General features: G+C 47.1%; 9 protein-coding genes across 9 annotated transcripts; 4 read left to right on the top strand and 5 right to left on the bottom strand.

Moving 5' to 3' along the window:
* Positions 1 to 60: 60 nt before the first annotated feature.
* BHQ10_006452 (uncharacterized protein) lies at positions 61 to 1,029 on the top strand (the record flags this gene model as incomplete). Its single annotated transcript, XM_040879040.1, has 2 exons — positions 61 to 117; positions 511 to 1,029. The coding sequence occupies 2 exons, from the start codon at positions 61 to 63 to the stop codon at positions 1,027 to 1,029; spliced, it is 576 nt and encodes a 191-aa protein (XP_040734956.1).
* Positions 1,030 to 2,249: 1,220 nt separating this feature from the next.
* Positions 2,250 to 3,233, top strand: BHQ10_006451 (uncharacterized protein; the record flags this gene model as incomplete). Its single annotated transcript, XM_040879039.1, has 1 exon — positions 2,250 to 3,233. The coding sequence occupies one exon, from the start codon at positions 2,250 to 2,252 to the stop codon at positions 3,231 to 3,233; it is 984 nt and encodes a 327-aa protein (XP_040734955.1).
* A 114-nt stretch (positions 3,234 to 3,347) lies between these two features.
* On the bottom strand, positions 3,348 to 5,685 carry BHQ10_006450 (uncharacterized protein; the record flags this gene model as incomplete). Its single annotated transcript, XM_040879038.1, has 5 exons — positions 3,348 to 4,839; positions 4,895 to 4,982; positions 5,040 to 5,187; positions 5,248 to 5,514; positions 5,566 to 5,685. The coding sequence occupies 5 exons, from the start codon at positions 5,683 to 5,685 to the stop codon at positions 3,348 to 3,350; spliced, it is 2,115 nt and encodes a 704-aa protein (XP_040734954.1).
* Positions 5,686 to 6,726: 1,041 nt separating this feature from the next.
* Positions 6,727 to 7,572, bottom strand: BHQ10_006449 (uncharacterized protein; the record flags this gene model as incomplete). Its single annotated transcript, XM_040879036.1, has 1 exon — positions 6,727 to 7,572. One exon carries the CDS (start codon positions 7,570 to 7,572, stop codon positions 6,727 to 6,729), a length of 846 nt encoding a protein of 281 aa, XP_040734953.1.
* Positions 7,573 to 8,578: 1,006 nt separating this feature from the next.
* On the top strand, positions 8,579 to 9,660 carry BHQ10_006448 (uncharacterized protein; the record flags this gene model as incomplete). Its single annotated transcript, XM_040879035.1, has 2 exons — positions 8,579 to 8,698; positions 8,749 to 9,660. 2 exons carry the CDS (start codon positions 8,579 to 8,581, stop codon positions 9,658 to 9,660), a joined length of 1,032 nt encoding a protein of 343 aa, XP_040734952.1.
* Positions 9,661 to 9,919: 259 nt separating this feature from the next.
* Positions 9,920 to 10,836, bottom strand: BHQ10_006447 (uncharacterized protein; the record flags this gene model as incomplete). Its single annotated transcript, XM_040879034.1, has 2 exons — positions 9,920 to 10,736; positions 10,796 to 10,836. 2 exons carry the CDS (start codon positions 10,834 to 10,836, stop codon positions 9,920 to 9,922), a joined length of 858 nt encoding a protein of 285 aa, XP_040734951.1.
* Positions 10,837 to 11,541: 705 nt separating this feature from the next.
* BHQ10_006446 (uncharacterized protein) lies at positions 11,542 to 12,929 on the bottom strand (the record flags this gene model as incomplete). Its single annotated transcript, XM_040879033.1, has 4 exons — positions 11,542 to 11,788; positions 11,841 to 12,319; positions 12,367 to 12,446; positions 12,494 to 12,929. 4 exons carry the CDS (start codon positions 12,927 to 12,929, stop codon positions 11,542 to 11,544), a joined length of 1,242 nt encoding a protein of 413 aa, XP_040734950.1.
* A 1,172-nt stretch (positions 12,930 to 14,101) lies between these two features.
* Positions 14,102 to 15,622, bottom strand: BHQ10_006445 (uncharacterized protein; the record flags this gene model as incomplete). Its single annotated transcript, XM_040879032.1, has 3 exons — positions 14,102 to 14,209; positions 14,275 to 14,936; positions 14,986 to 15,622. The coding sequence occupies 3 exons, from the start codon at positions 15,620 to 15,622 to the stop codon at positions 14,102 to 14,104; spliced, it is 1,407 nt and encodes a 468-aa protein (XP_040734949.1).
* A 514-nt stretch (positions 15,623 to 16,136) lies between these two features.
* On the top strand, positions 16,137 to 16,791 carry BHQ10_006444 (uncharacterized protein; the record flags this gene model as incomplete). The annotated part of the gene is made up of 4 exons (XM_040879031.1): positions 16,137 to 16,156; positions 16,221 to 16,448; positions 16,501 to 16,633; positions 16,693 to 16,791. The coding sequence occupies 4 exons, from the start codon at positions 16,137 to 16,139 to the stop codon at positions 16,789 to 16,791; spliced, it is 480 nt and encodes a 159-aa protein (XP_040734948.1).
* Between the last annotated feature and the right edge of the window lie 106 nt (positions 16,792 to 16,897).

The following is a 16,897-nucleotide window of genomic DNA, read 5'->3' as shown; positions in this document are numbered from 1 at the left end:
GTCATGTCCCAGGAGGCCTTTTACGACCCTCAAAGTTAATTGACTTTGATATGGAAAAATATGAACTCAACTCAGCTTGACGTTCGGGATAGGCCGGCGAATCTCTTCATTGGCAGTGTAAGTCATATTAGAGAAAATGCAAGCATTTCTAGCAGACGCTCTTGCCCATTTGATCTGCTTGGATTGATGAATGTTTGACATCATGGATGCTCGGCGTGCTCGGGACTCTCGGTCTGCTCGGTATGCTCGGTTTGGCTCAACTGTCCAATCCGATGTATCCGATTATCAAATACAATCAATATAAAAAGGGAATATATTTCATCACCGAGTAGCAAGAAAAAAGAAATTTCTCCATATCCATAGACCCAAGCTCTTGATCTATCCTGCAACCACTCAAGAATGTGTTCTACCAACCCAGCAAGACCGAACATGGACTGCCCCATGACCCCTTCAAGGCATGAATCCTCCTTCTATTTAACGGGTCAACCGTGCTAAACAATATGACTACAGGCCTGCGTTGTTCCTCGCCCAATTGGCTGGATCTCCACCAAAAGCAAGCAGGGACAATGCAACCTTGCACCCTATTCGCAATTCGCGAATTTGACTTTCGATCCCCCATACGTAATGTTCTCCTCCAACCAGACGGTGGAAGGCAAGCGAAAGGACACAGTCGTAAATGCCGAGGAGACCGGCATCTTTGTCTGGAACCTCGCAACCTGGGACTTGCGCGAAGCAGTGAACATCACAGCCGAGCAGACCCCCTACGGAACCGACGAATTCGACCTTTGCGGCAACATCTCAAAGGAACAAGCTACACTCGTTGATGCGCCTATGATTCGTGAATCTCCAGTCAAGTTTGAATGCCAATATCATACTACCATCCGACTGCCAGGCAATCCGCCTATGGGAACGGTTGACATTGTGATTGGGAAGGTCATCGGTGTCCATATCGCTGATGATGTGCTGACAGATGGTATTCTGGATATCAAGAAGACTCGGCCGATTGCTCGTTGTGGTTATTATCAGTAGACTGTTGTGAAGGAGGTTTTTGAGATGATCATTCCGAACATGTCGGCTGATGTTCTCTATGGGTTAGAAGGCAATGCTGCTATGAATAAGAGTAGGCAGCAAGAGATTGAAGCGAAGCGCGAAACATAGAGATATAAATTATATACGTCTACTTGAGTCAATTCTTAATCCCCTCATGAGTCGTGATGCCGATTGGGACAGTGCCTGCCGCATGGGGAGGTGTCATGACATCCACCTGGGTATCAGTCACGTTGAAGTATCTTGCTGGAGAAGTTCCAAAATCAACGCTTTTAGCGGGAGAAAGACCAGAACTGATGAAACCTAAATTTGTACCACCACTTGTACTATCAGCTGTTTGGGTCACAGATGAGACGACAGGGGCTGCAACCTAGGTATAGGTCAGTGCTTCGCTTGAGCCGGCAGATGATTGAACAGCCACTGAAACATCTCCCAGAGAAACAGCCGCTGGAGAAACAGCTGATAGTTCAATTGGTGAAAGAATTGTATAATTTTGAGTAGCTCCGCCCTTAAATGTTCTAGTCGAATATTATCCATGAAAATAAATTGTCCGTACATTGCAAGTTCGTATGGACGACATCTGGACTCAAGGAGAACGTTTCCAGCGATGAAGAACGCCTTTATTCCTACGGTAGCCGAATGTCAAGGGACCTTTAACACTATCTAGAAGCAATTCGCTTCTCTATTCTAACTATAGACAGATACATGATGCTAATAATGCTAGCTTAAATCCACTCCTTGAAAGGAAAGCTACACTGGAGAATGCATATGCGGTCCTTCGTATAAACCCTAACATGCAGCCTTTTTCTTCCTGCTCTTTATTCATAACCGATCCATCACGCAAGCACTTTGAAGCGGACAATAAAAAGGCCTTCGATTAACTTTTTGAATATCAAGGTACACGATCTAGTTTAAGCTTATGTTATCTGGTTCATGTATAAAGTTAAAGTGTACCTAAGTATGCGCCAAATATCCCCCGCTCGGAGCATCTCCGATGGGGAGTGACGTGGAGGGGTCTCCCCCACGGGAGAAAACCCGGTAGTTACTTCTTCATGAAATGGACCCTTTCTCTCGTTTTTCAATCGAAAAGTTTTCTTTGTTTACTATTATCTGTCTGGGTTTCAAGAGTTTACTGTATATAAGCAATTTTTGTCGTCAAGTTTCACTGGCAGTCGATTCACCGAAGTAAATAAACAGACAAAATGTCGGCTCCTCTCCCTGCATATGAGGACCTCCCCAACCCTCGCCAGTACTGGCCAGCTGCACCCGGCTCGTACGAGGAAGGCCTTGGTATGCTCCGTCTTCTAACTCCCGAAATCGTCTCCTCCGCCGCACGCAACGAAATACAGTCCGGAGAACGTGTATGCCTCAATTGGGAACTCGAGAATCTCAACCCGCCCGGCTTCGGTCGTCGTCCATTTAACCATTTAATCAAAGTCGTGGATGGTAGCAATGGAGTCGCATTGGACGATGAATACCACTTCAACCCTCAGCAGTCTTCCCAATGGGATGGGTTGAGACATCATTCCGCGCCTTGGCCGGATAAGGAGAATCCGGACAGGAAGTTGTGGTATGGTGGTACGACGGTGGAGGAGATCATGAATACCGATTCGCCTCGTATCGGTATTGGTCATTGGGCGAAGAAAGGTATTGCTGGTCGTGGCGTTCTGATCGATTATGCCTCCTGGGCTGAGCGGACCAAGGGTTTGAAACCGGACTATGCCTTGACACGCCACAAGATTACTCTCGACGAGGTCCTCACAATTGCAAAAGAAAGCAAGATTGAATTCAAACAAGGAGACATTCTATTCCTCCGCGTCGGTCTCCCTCAAACCTGGAGCGCAATGTCCGCTGCAGAGCGCAAGACATATTCCGAACAAGCAGTCCCTCAACACGCTGGTATCGAGCAATCGGAGCGAGTCCTAAAGTTCCTCTGGAACAACCATTTCTCTGCCGTTGCCAGTGATGCTGTCAGTTTCGAGGTTTATCCGGCCATGGAGAAGGATTTTGATTTACATCATCACATTCTGGCGGGTTGGGGAATGCCTATTGGTGAGATGTTTGATTTGGATGGGCTGGCTGAGTTGTGTAAACAGCATAATAGGTGGACTTTCTTTGTCAGCAGCAGCCCGTTGAATTGTGCTCGGGGCGTGAGCAGTCCTCCTAATTGTATGGCTATTTTCTAGTGTGTTTTGGCTATAGAAGAATATATCACCAAGTCAAGTTGCATTACGCTATCAATCAAATCAATTCTTTGCAGATATTTCTTAGCATGACAAGGTTTCTCAGCCTAACATATTCTAGTAACTCAAAGAAACGCCATGTGCAATATCCAACGCCTTCTGCAACCGTCCCAGCTTCATAGTAAGGTCTGAGCGCGTCATGCTGGTAGTAGAACTTTCAGCAGCAATAAACTTGACCTCATCATCTTCCAGATCATCCACAAAGTCGGAAGAGAAAAGACGTAGAGGAGCATTGGGACCAAGCACGTGGCGTTCAACGACTTGGATAATGACATTGTCCAAGAACCGTTTCATGGCAACTTTGTAGTACGACTTGACAGTATCGTGGATGTCGTAAATCGCACTGTCGTCGTTGCTGATGTTGCTAGTCGCGGCAAGATTCTTGAACTTGACTTTATATTCATGGCCTTCTTCGTAGCCAGCATCCTTCAGTCGTCTAATAACACGATCAGAGCGTATTTTGGTCAAGGTCTCCGCGAGGTAATGATTCACGGTCTGCAGGATGCCTCCACGCTCATCCTCTAACAGCTTGCGCAATTCCTCGTCAGCTTTGGAGTGTCCTTCAAGAATCCGTGGACGAAGAAACCTTTCTAGGTTCTGGAACACGTAAGGGTCACGCGCAACTTTCTGAAATGTGAATTTGAGGTACTGATCGACAATATCCTTGACATTGGTAAGATGATTCCTTGAAAGTCCCTCCCATGGCTGTGATTGCTGACGGAAAATATTTTTAATCAATTGCGGATGTACGGTACCTTGAAGTTCGATCCCCTTGGTTTGATTGTGGACTTGACGGATCCGGTTGTAAATGTCATCAGAATCCTCTTCCTTAGATTCTTCGTCAACATACGATAGGGGCTCAAAGACGTTGACAAAATCCGAATCGTAGGTATTTTCGGCTGTCTTGAAGACCCATCTATGTCCGTTCCTCCTGAAACTTCGAGCATAAGCCTCATTAGCCGTACGGATTCTCCACCTCAGTTTTGTAGGATCTCCAGGTTCGGTGTCCGAGAGATGGACGCCGTTTAAGCTGTCTTCAACGAGCTTTTGGTACTGTGAAGCCATTCGTCTTAAGAACCGGCGCTGCTGAGATAGCGTCTGACGAGGTTCCCCATAACCTTTGAGTTGCTCTTGCGTCTTTGTCACGAGAGCTTCAATCTCACTCAACAGCACTGGAAATTCCTTCCTGATATGACTCAGGAGCAAATTCGAAAGGAAACGTGTAAGCGGCTCAACGCCCACGCGCTCCTTTGACAATACATTCCAAGGAGAAATTGTATCAAAGAATGATTTTTCCCTCACATCTCGCTCCTGAAGAGTGACGCCATCCCTAAGGTCTTGAGTCGATCGATTCTTGACCAGGAACCATCCATGATTCAACTTCTCAACAGTGTTTTGCGCAATATTAAGAACTTCTTTCTCGTCTCCGCGCTGAAGAGCATCGCATTTCGTGATGACGCCAACGGTGCGTGAGCCGTCTTTATCGGCTTCGCGGGCTAGACGAAAGACTTCTTGGTTGGAAAGGTTGACGCGGGCATCCATGACGGCCCTTCGGTTGTTAGCTTCTGGGTTGGCCCTCGTTAACATATACAGTGTAGACTCACAGTATGATACTTCTGGGATTATCCATGTAATCCTTCATAAGACGACGGACAATTTCGAGGTCCTCCTTGGTCTGGTAGATGGTGTCATCTAGAATCACAAGCTTGTCAGCAACACTTGACCGTTGATAGCATGGGGAATACTCACTATGAAATAGACCCGGAACATCAACAACACTCAGATGGGGCTGTTTAGGCCCAAACACCTCAATCTTGAGAACATCTCCTGAGAACCTCTTGTCGAAGCCTTCCTTGCTCTCTGCACCAGGTGTTGGAAGGCCCATGTGTTTTGCAGCCTACAATCTCATCAGTCAAACTATTCTCATACAATAGAAAAGTTGATAGTAGAAACATACATCATTCACGACCTCACCAAAAACTCCATCTTCATTGAACTCCTCCTCCGAGAATTCGCGCGTAAATTTCAACAAATGCAGCTTCGTCTCTTCATCCGTGCGTGATGAAGGAATAATAGAAACTTTGACCGTTGACTCAGTGGTCCGTCGTAGGACAATCTGAGTTGCAAACCTGGTACACAGCTCGCTGTCGACGGCCAGCGGCATGTGCGTGATTGCCTGGAGTGTGGACGATTTGCCGCTTGACTGGTCGCCGACGACGACGATCTGATATCAGTCAGTTTTTGTTTTGGTAATGATCTTAGGAGTTAGACAGACCTGCGGAATTGAAATGTCTTCATTGACGCCGAAATTCCGCATCTCGTCGATGGCGTCGAGGATGTGAGTTTGCTCCTCGTTCTGGAGGCTGGCCATGTTTTGTCTTGAGATTTTAGACATGTTGTAAATTTTGATTACCTAAAGATAGAGTAACGATAGATAATAGTAATGATTGAACTTTGATGATTTTAGAGTAGAGTGTCTCTGGAAATTGAAAAAGAAATGGTTTTTCGCTTCCGGTAGGAAATGTGGCCTGTTTTATATCTACCCAAACAGAAGAACTAATAGCTCTGCTTACAGCAAGAAATAAAACTGACGACCTTTTCCTTATCATACAAAGAAATACCACATGTTCACCTGCTTCCCAACATATCAGGCTTTCCAGATGTCCCCTTTCACTAAACCACCACAAGCTCATTTACAATGGGTAAAGATGACATGTCATAATCACATCCAGGCTGTTATTGTTGGTTTCTGTATATCTGTCTGTCTTTGTACTCATATCCAAGAGGAATTGAATCAATGAATATCAGTTTTGTTCAGAGAAAAAGTTGTGATACACAATCGACGACAAGTTGAAGGTCCAACGCTGATTGGCCAAGTAGAGCGGCATGGGGTCTCGAAACCCTAATTTCACGAAGAGCGGAGGCACCTTTGGCTTCGTAGTTTCATACAGTACACTGAACTGTAGGTAAATCTATTCTTGCAATAATTCTTTTGAGATATCTGTTTAATCTGCCACACGATATTTACACAAGCATCGTCGTCATTCATGTCTGTTGCTGGGTACATAGGCCATCTTGACTTGCGTCAAATTCCATCTACCGCATTTCTTAAATCCGAATCTTGTCGAAAGTGTTTGTTATATGTTATTGAATTACTTCATTCTATGATATTGATCATACTAGCATCTAGGTGTAGCTGAAGTTGAATCGGATACATGGAAAGCAAGTCTAGTTTGATACAATCTCTGACGCCGAACACCTAATAACCCGCTCAAACTCACAATCTAAACACAGTATTTCGCCTCGACGCTCAATCACTGACCTATCCGAACCAAAATCGTCACCTCTCACAATCAATCTTTCAAGAGCTCGTTGTCCCATAGTCCCCATCACCCTCGGACTCCGGCCGCGAAGGAATCGTATGATCAACAAAAGCTCAATACCACCATGTGAAATACCCCGAAACAATCTGCTGAGTCTCCCGCTCATCTTGACCACTCATGCTATACAAAATGGTATCAGGCCGCAGGAGTTCCCTAAAACATCTAAGGTAAGGCGGCAGCCATTCAAAAAACTGATCGAACCGAATCGCTGATTCACCCGCGAAGAACTCATCTCCAGGCTGTATTATCTCGGGAATAAGAGGTCTCATTGGCTGCACTGTAACGAGCCACATCTCTCTGATGTTGGGGAGTATGTCGGCCCATAGACAGCGATCGGGAATAAGATTCCCAGGTGGGAAAGTCGCGCCTTCTGTACCCAAAAAGGCGACTGTGATGTATCGCACTCGGTGGCGATTCTCGCGTGTGAAGTTTGCGCGGATGTCAGCTTCACCCGTCTTGTGCATCTCGATTTGGAAGGAATTTTTCCCGTAGAGGATGTCGAGGCATTCGTGGCTGATTTGTTTGTTGATGAGGAAGATCTTTGTCCATGGTAGACGATTTGCCTTCTCTTCCTCCGAGACGTTGTCTTTCATCGACTCGTAGTATTCGCGAAAGAAGCGGTTTTCGAATCTGGGTGACGAGACGTTGATTGCATGGTCGAAGCGAGGAATGAGGTAGGCATAAATCTCGAGACGTAGTTCGGCAGGAAGGGAGTTCCATCCAATACGAGGTTTGGGATGGCGTGGGCGGAGAGCAAGGTTTTCGTGAAGGTTGTCATATGTCTTGAGCCTCTTAAGGCCCGGAACTTCATATGAGTTGTCCATTGCTGGGCGTGAACTTGTGATGTGAGGTTTGTAGGTTGATGAATTCATGAAAGAGATTGCAGTCAAAGACCGCATTTGAATGTTAAAAAGCACGACGTGTTATGATATTGAGATTAACCCGTTATAGTGACAAATTATTGACAATTCACCCAATCTGGACACAAAAAAGGTAAACAAGAAGGCTTATACCTCCAACAATCAGTCATGTGTGCGCCCCATGAAACGACGGCATATCCCGACCCAGCAATGTCTGTAGCGGCCTCCCAAAAGATAATGGTAATTGACTATAGATGCTCCTTAGAGAAGTCCCGCTTTTGTGATTCAATCTTCCTTCAGTGCCTTCACTCCCAAAAACAGTAAACAATCAAGTATGGTAGAATGTTGTTGGATCTCCCAGACAATTTTCCTAGCTCAATTTGATTTCAACTTTGCCACGATATTCATGGACAAGCTTCAAAAAGCGTCAGCGGTCAGAAGCAGTCAAAGTCTCTACCTACCGTTTGACGGTCTCTATCAAATCGAGAGTTTTGACATTGCCCAGAGGATATCACTGAAATATCGACATACATAAATGGTTTCAGCTCATCAGAGTTCACCAATGGCTTCTGTACCATACGGCACAGGGACATAGTACCAGTAAGCATATTAAATATCATGCAGCATGTTCACTTAAACTCCATGCTGAATATCTCATAATTCACAATACAACACAAATTTGCTTGCGACAGTCTCTAGAACCCCTGATTCTAGACTAGAGGCGAGGAGGATCATATCTACCACTTTCAGCCAACTGGCAAGAGCAGCCATTGGTTCATACTTGATTCAGCAACATGTCACAATAACTCAGCTTTGTGATGTATTACGAAGTCTCACCATGGTTAGGACATGGAAAATATCGAATGCCAAGACATTTGTGCCGAGGCTTCCTGTTTCGCCCTGTTTCGCCCCATATCGTAAGAAGTCGCAATCTCAAAATTTAATTATCATCTTTTTCTCCTTCTCCAAAATTGATAGCACCAAATAGAGTCTCTCGGTCGGTGAACACAGCCTGGTTCCGGTATATGTCAAAGTCAGAATCACAATGGCTTTCCTATCCACTCTAAGCGACCTGTCAGCATTGTCGTCACTGGTATCATGGAAGACAGCGCTGATAGTCGCATTCGCGCTGGTCAACCGGAAATCCCTCCCCTTTGCATGGACAGTACGTACTCAATCATGCTTCCAAATCTTCAGAACCTTAACGTATTCTAGTATAACGTCTTCTACCAAATATACCGCAACCTCCGCCGTGACCCCCTCAAACTAAACTTCACCCCCAAATCACCCCCCGTCGACTTGCAGGGCCGCCCAACCCACCCCGTGTTTGCTGCTGCCTCGATAAACAGCTATGTCTCCCTCCTCGAAACAGATTACAACATCCACAAATCCAACAGCACCTATTTCGCGGACATGGATCATTCGCGTACTTCCGCCGTAACGCCATTATACACACCGGGAGCAGGGATCGTGAGCAAAGAACTCGACGCGGAAATTGCCGCTGCCGCTATCGCAGAAGGGAAACCAGCGCCAAAGAAGAAGTTGCCCATGTTCATTGCCCTAGGTGCGACGTATTGCTCATTCAAGAGAGAGATTAAACCCCTTCAACGGTTTGAGTTACGATCTCACGTTGCGGCTTGGGATGAGAAGTGGATGTACATCGTCACCGTGTTTCTGATTGCGGACAAGAAAAAGGGCGCCCAAAAGGGTGACAAAACCGTGGCAGCGATTGGGCTGAGTAAATACTGTATCAAAAAGGGTCGTTTGACAGTTCCGATTGAGCGGGTTTTTAGGGCTAGTGGATTGTTACCACCGCGTCCTGATAACACTGCCAGTCCAACGGGTCCTGCGGTGACGACTGCTGTAAGCTCGGCTGTTGATACGCCGCGAACTCTGGATGGGTTGCCCGATACTACGCTCGATGAAGTCAAGCTTGTACAGGAAGTTTCGAAATTGGGGGATCAGGCGGAGGAGGTTCTACACAGACAGAAACAGCAAAATGCGGCGTCGTGGTCGAGCGAAGAATGGACGTGGGAACGCATTGAGGAGCAGCGGAAGAAGGGGCTTGAGATGGTGCATGGGTATATTGCATTGGAGAATAACTTGTTTGCTGACTGGAAGAATTAATCACTAGACTATAAATATAGACAGCGGGTATATAGATAGGCATGGCGTATATAGACTGGATTAGATAGATAGACTGTTATTAATGCTGCAAAGGGAATGTTTATTGTACAAAATTTTGTGATTGATCCAGCACACTTATATTACGTACATCTATATAACAAATAATGAACCTCGCTGCCAAACCTAACGCCTAAAAACATATGCATCATGACGGCATAGAAAGACAAAAGAGAAGAGAATTGAAAGACTGGTGTCAGCTTTACTTGCTTTCTTTCTTTTCATCCTTTTCTTCGGGTTCCTCCTTCTCGTCTTCCTTCTCTTCCTTCTCTTCCTTGGCCTCTTCTTTAGGAGCTTCCTTAGGAGCCTTCTCCTCCTTCTTCGCCTTCACAGCCTCCGTCACAGCACCCTTCTTCTCCTCATGTTCATACAATGGCTGATGGCGCGACTTGAGCTTCTGCTCCTCCGCAGCAACCATATCCTGCCACAAATCCGTGTTTTCATCGCGTCTTTGATGGTGCAGCTCAGCAGGCTGATTCTTGGCTTCCTTGACCGCCTCGCGGCCCTTCTTCGCAGTATCCAACAACCCTTGTCCTTTACGCTGATCATGAATCTCAAAAGCGGCACTGGCGCACATAACCGCCAACGTCAGCCCTTGCGCATACACACGCGCCTGGACGATTTTCTGTTGGCCCGTGAGGTACGGATTGCGGCCCACAAGCACAAAACTGCCCACAATCGAGGCAATCCAAGTAGCACCAATAATCTTATATTTCTCCTCGCGAGCCCAGGCACCTATTCTATTCCCTAGAGACATCTGCGCCAATTCTTCGCGGCGGAGTCGCTCCTCTCGTTCGCCCAAATATTTCAAGCCGACGTTGCGCTCAGCCTCATATTGGCGCGATGAGTGGTCAGCGGCAATGATACCGACGAATGTGCCCGAGGAAGTCACCAGGAAGGCCTTCATGGGTAGGGTGAGGTTGCGGATTGTGTGGAAGCGGCGAGAAGCGGCCATGACGCCGGCCCAGCCGCCGACGAGACCGATGACGGTGCCGAAGGTACCTCCTTGGAGGACGGCCCTGTTTCAGTTTAGCTTGATTCGTAGAATTCCGTACTGAGCTGGTTGGAGGGAGCGTACCGGTAGTGAGCGGCTTCTTCTTCTTTTGTTAAGATCTTCATGATGTGTATGACGTGTGTCGTTTGATCTCAATAAAGCTTGTTGCTGTCTGTTGCTGTAGTTGCTGCAACTGTGGTATAGCTGTTTGATTGTAACTGTGTACTTGTAGAAGTTGAATGCAATTGAGCAGAGGCAAATAATCAGACAGTTAAAAAAGAGACGTCAGATTATATATATACGTATTGTTTGCGCAAGAAGGACAGACAATTTCTGATAACGTAAGAAAGCTGTAGTAGTTCCTCTTCGGGCCTAGCGTGGCACCCTCCGAGTGCTCGGTGCGCGCCGAGTATCAGCCGAGCCAATCACGTGTGTTACTGCCGAAGAAGGTGGTGCAACGTCATTCTTACTCCGGGTCTGGCCGGAATGTTTTGTCGTCCGAGATAGCTTCTACTCAATTGGTTCATTTTGGTTGTATATAGTACTCCGTACGTACACATTTATCCGTCTATATTGGGATATACTGATGACCGAAAAATTAGACAGAGGAAGAATTTCTGATCATTATTCCGCAGATCCGACTATATCACAGTCTAGGAAGTACGGCATGTAGAGAAATGCATTACAATTTCTATGCTAGTCTCGCAACTCAATCCACTGCATAACCATATGCGACAAAACACCAGAACTCCTAACCGCCACGCCCAATGAAAAATGAATAGAAATGAAGAAAAAAAATCCATCCGGCTAATGTACAAGACCAGAGCTGATCACCTGCGCGACGGTTTACCAGCATTCAGCTGTCGGGCCTTCATGCGACGGAAACGATCCTCTCCACTGGCACCAACCGGGCGCGAAAACTTGTTGTCCTGAACAACCGTCGAGCGAGGCACAATGCTGTACGAGGTATGACCCATCTCACGACGAGCACGGTTGGCCAGACGAGGTGGCAGAAGCTCACGCGCACGTGCCTCTTCGGCAGTTTGTTGAGCGATATTAACACGGTTGACCAGGCGTCTGCTAAGGTCAGTACTGTATATCAGGCAAGAAGACAGGAGAGTGAACATACGTAGGATCAAAATCAACCTCCTCATAAACACGCTTCGAGTAATCATCAGACCGCTGAAGAATAGGCCGAGTCCAATCAGCCAAAAGACGCTCGGCCTGTCGCTTAATCTTTAACTCGGGCCGCTTGCTCTTCGTATAAAACACAATCACTTTGCCAATCCCACTGGCAACAAGCGAATCCTTGTTGATAGGAAGCTTGCCAAGCACATCCATCAAATCACGCTGAATACTGTAGGCAGGAAGCTCGCCATCGTCGAGCGGCTCCAAAAAGAATTTGACAGCTTCCAACAGATTTATTTCGGGATCCACTAGACTAGCTGTGTATTGGTTGCGATTCAGCAGATTCAGCACTTCCGGTAGCATCTTGAGTTTGTGCATGGCTGGTTGGCCTTGACGACGGGCTTCGGCGTCGAGGCGAGCTGCGTCTGTCATGCGTCTCCGCATGTCTTCGATTTCCGCGTCGGCCATTTGTTCAAGGTCCTACCTTCGTTAGCATATACCGTAACAATTCGCGTATAGGGACATACAATTCCATCAGCCTTTCTCCGTCGTCTCGTCTTTTGCTTCATAGCAGCATCCATAGCACGATCAAGCGCACGGCGGCGTCCTAACTTCATTAATATCACTCCATGCAGATCACCAGAATATACTCACTCTCTTCAGGACTCAACGTCTCATCATCCTCCGGCGTAGCCTCCCGTCTGGGCTTCGCCTTTCGACGCACAGCCTTCCCATCCCCAGACTCAGCATCCGAATCCTTTTGCGAACGCTTCTTCTTCTCTCTCCTCCCCTCTCGCGTCCGTCTCGGTTCCCCATCTTCGTCATCACGTCTCTTGCGCTTGTGGCGGCCAATCAGTTTCAAATTCTCAGCATCTACATCGAGCGCAGGTCTATCCTCAATGTCGACATCGTCGGGGTTAAAGTCTTCGAATTGTGCCTCGTCGACTTCGGAGAGGACGGATTCGTCGTCGGATAAGCCTGCGTCAGCAGCACCGTCGCCGCCATCGTCGTTGAGGTCGTCGAGTTCGGCTTGGAGTTCGTCACGATCGGCAGCTGGGGAGTCAGCTTGGGGTTCTGGCGAGGCCGACATCTTGCTTATTGTCTGACTACCCAGATTACTCTCTTGATGCTGGGTATTTGTTTTTGAGAGGAAACAGTGATGCAGCGAGAACGGCTGGGCAAGAATAAACGCGAGKTGCGGGCGACTCTGAAAGTTCGGCAGGAGGTCGGAGTGGTCCGTGCATTTACTCTTACTTCACCTGAAATTTGGAGCAAGCTTTCACTTTTGTCTACTCACATCTATTCAACAACCAACAACAATAACAATCAAGGATTCTTATTCACTGACGATAATACACCTTTCTCCAAGACCAAGTCAAATCAGCCACAATGTTCGGCGGAGGTAAGCAATGTAACCCAGCGAATCCAGCACTTCAACCTTTCCTACTTCATAATCGCCTCATTGAACTACCACTAATTCGTCTTCTTGAACAGAGCAACAACTATCCAAGGAGGAGATCAAGGTACTTTCCCCTCATCTATTCGATGTCTTCCATTTTGATCTGCGCATTTTCGCCCATTGAAGACAAACAAACACCATCTCGAAATCCACTCAACATCAACCATCCTCATACTAAACCCGGAGTACTGACACTGAACAAACCAGGCCGGCGAGATCGAGGCCCAACAAACCGTCCAATTCGCAGTCGTCGGCGGTATCTTGCTCTACCTCTGTACGCTCCCCTTGTCGTATTCGTGTATTTCAAACATACTAATAATACCGCCTCGTCTTCACAGCTCCATTCGCGATCGATATCGCTAAGAAATTCCTCTAAACTCGACCAACAACCCTCAATATCCTCCTCTCATGCAATCCGCTCATATATCGTGAAAACCGCATTCAATTTCCTCCCATCAAATTAAATAAATCCCCGCGATTCTCGGATCAACATCATGTATTATATATCTAGGAACTAGACAGCTTCAGGTTTTGGGTATACCCATTTCTGTTTCACAATTCAAAATAGGTTATGATTCTTTTTTGTCCTCCTATGCCCTTCAATCTCCACGCTAAACTGAACGAATACATTGAAAGATCAAACAAATCGCTCCAACGCCTAGGTTCTTTTGTAATCCCAATCCCCGTGCATGACAACTAACCAACTGAATAATTAAATACTTGCAAGATTGGATGACGTTGCGTTAACAAAATTCTTCTATTGAATGAACAAAACCCAAGCAGGATTGAAAAGGCAAGAACGATCAAGGGCTATTCGTGCCGGCCAGTTTCTGTGCCTCGTCTAGTTCTTTGCGTATGGATGCTAGTTCTTTGTTTAGGTGGTTGATTTGAGATGCGTAGTCTTCGAGAATCTATACGCATAATAGTCAGTAACTTGTTTGTATGAAGTGATGCGGGGGAAAGAAGGGTTGCGTACCTTCTTAGCAGTTTTGATAGCATTCTCATCGAGCGTGTCTTCTCCATCAGTCTTCCCACTACCAGCAGTTCCAGCCTTCTCAATCTCAGCAGCAAGCCGTCTCGAATGTTCCCTAATCGCAAGCATGCGCGCCCAAATCTCCTCCGCTCTCCCCGTTATCGAGGGATCAAAAATTGCTCGTTCAAGTTGTATCAATTTCTTCTTGAGTTCCTCCTCCGCATCATCCATCGCATAACCCCGATTACGCAAAATTTGGGTCTTGGCTGCAAGCGAGAGACACCGCTGGCTGAGCACAAGATGTTTTCGTCGACAATCAGCTATCCTAACCGAAATCTTCAGATCATGGCGCGACAGCAGATCTGTCAGGGAATTGTTGATTTCGTGTAGACGTGTTTGTATGGCACTGAGATAATCCTTTTGTCGTGCTGCGCGTCTACCCAGTTCCATGAACCCTTTGATGATAACTGGAACGTAGCCAGGACCCGGTCGAGACTTTAGTGCTTCTTCCCATTTGGTTGGATCGTCGTCTGATGTAGGTTGAAAAAATGGCGCCTGATCCTCACCCGGATGATTGTAGGTGTATGCGCGGAAAGGTGAAGACAAAACTGTAGGGTCCCATTTATCCTTGATGATTTCCATCTGTGCAGGTACCGTGCGGTGGACTATTCAGTTAGCTATATACTAGACACTTAGGGGCAAGAAATGGCATACCACCAGTAATCGCACGACCGGGCGACCATAACGAAGATCCGAGCTGTGATTGACCCAACGACTGTCCTAACTGTGGCTGCTGTTGCTGTTGCTGTGGTTGTTGCTGCTGCTGTTGGTTCGCGAACATGGATCCACCACCAAACATTGACTGCTGTTGCGGCTGTGGTTGTTGCTGCGCCGTATTCGTCGCGCCAAACAGACCCGTCCCAGTCTGCTGCGGTTGTTGTGCAGTTGCTCCAAACAAACTTCCTGCCGGCTTTTGTTGAGTTGTGGCTCCAAAAAGACCCGTCGACTGCGGTTGAGCTGGTGTCTGGGTCTGTTGACCCCCAAATAGACCTCCTCCAGCAGGCTTGTTCTGAGAAGCTCCGAATAGACTCGATGTCTGCTGCTGAGGCTGTGTCTGTGCTGATGCGCCAAACAGGCCACCACCACCGCCGGCTGGTTGTTGAGGAGTCGTACTCGAGCCGAACAGACCTGTCCCTGTGGCCGGTTTGTTTTGTGTGTTGCCGAATAATGAGCCTCCTGCTGCAGGTTGTTGCTGCTGTGGTGTTCCAAATAGACTTGGGCTTTTTGTCGCTGTATTACCAAACAGTCCGCCAGACTGTTGTTGCTGGGTTTGCGCACCGAAGAGCGACATGATGGGCCTGATTGATCGACAGCAGAATAAACAAAGACCAAATGAGATAGGTCGCTTAACGGAATGTGAAATATTATTCCAAAAGAGCGACTAGGTCGGTACGCATAAGCAGGAGGAGTTGGAAATGTTCATAAAACTGGAGACACTCTTGAGAGAGCTTGGTTGTTAGCGCGGAGCTCCAAGAAAAACATTCAGATTGGCGCCCTTTGCGGTAAGGTCACGTGATGACCTTCAACAGTGAGCAGATATCAATGAACAGCGACAAACGGAGGAGAGTAAGTCTCAATACGAGTCCAAAATATTTACTTCAATTTCTGATTTCTATTGGTATTGCTCTGTCAACATCAATTGACGACTGTCAGGTTAGTCAGCATCACAGCTCCGGCAGGAAGGAGCCAATCAAATCGCGGCTAAAGGGCTCGACGTGAACTTCGCAGCTCCTCCAAATTCCGCCCTCGTCCTTCTTGATTATTCAATCTGGAATTGAGCACCAACCACCCAGACAACCGATAAGATGGCGGCCAGAGAACCCCAGTATGTCACCGACTTGCTTTTCTGTCACAAGATATGCGAGATGCTAATTCAATTCCGCCATCAGATTCAGTCAACACATCCTCGTCGACACGACGCCGATGCCAAATGACATCCCAAAAGTCCAGGAAATCGGTGCCACATCCGCTCCCCTTATGAGCGCATCGTTCTTTATCGGAGACCGCTGCCGTGCCTACAACGATGATTACATGAAGTGCAAGTCCGATGCCAATGGCCGAGGAGAGTTGGATTGTCTGAAGGAGGGTCGCAAAGTCACCCGCTGTGCGGCTAGTGTGTATGTACTTCGCACCTCTGCTGAAAGGGCGGATGGAATTGACTTTGAACAGGATCAAGGACATCAACACCCACTGCTTGAAGCAGTTCAACGCTCACTGGCAATGCCTCGAAAACAACAACCACCACATGTTCGAATGCCGGAAACCGGAGGTGGACTTGAATCAATGCGTATTTGAGAAGCTGGTTCGTCTTGCTCAAGTGCTGTCACTATATCTAATCAAACTAATGGATTACTCGCGCAGGGCCTCAAGAAGACTATTCCCGGAACCCCCGAAAATGTGACTCCTGTCCACCTGCGACCAAAACAGATTTACGCCCAGTACCCCGGAAATCAGTACTAGAAAATGGAATGCTTCTTCATGTCATAAACACCAGCATTGATTTGTTTGTCCTTTGTTTTTCCGTCCAGTTAGAATGTGTGTAAATATTAGTGGGGAACATGGAAGC

Source organism: Talaromyces amestolkiae (assembly GCF_001896365.1).
Source record: "Talaromyces amestolkiae strain CIB chromosome Unknown scaffold12.1, whole genome shotgun sequence".
Classification (NCBI taxonomy): domain Eukaryota; kingdom Fungi; phylum Ascomycota; class Eurotiomycetes; order Eurotiales; family Trichocomaceae; genus Talaromyces; species Talaromyces amestolkiae.
This window is presented reverse-complemented; position numbering and strand designations above follow the sequence as displayed.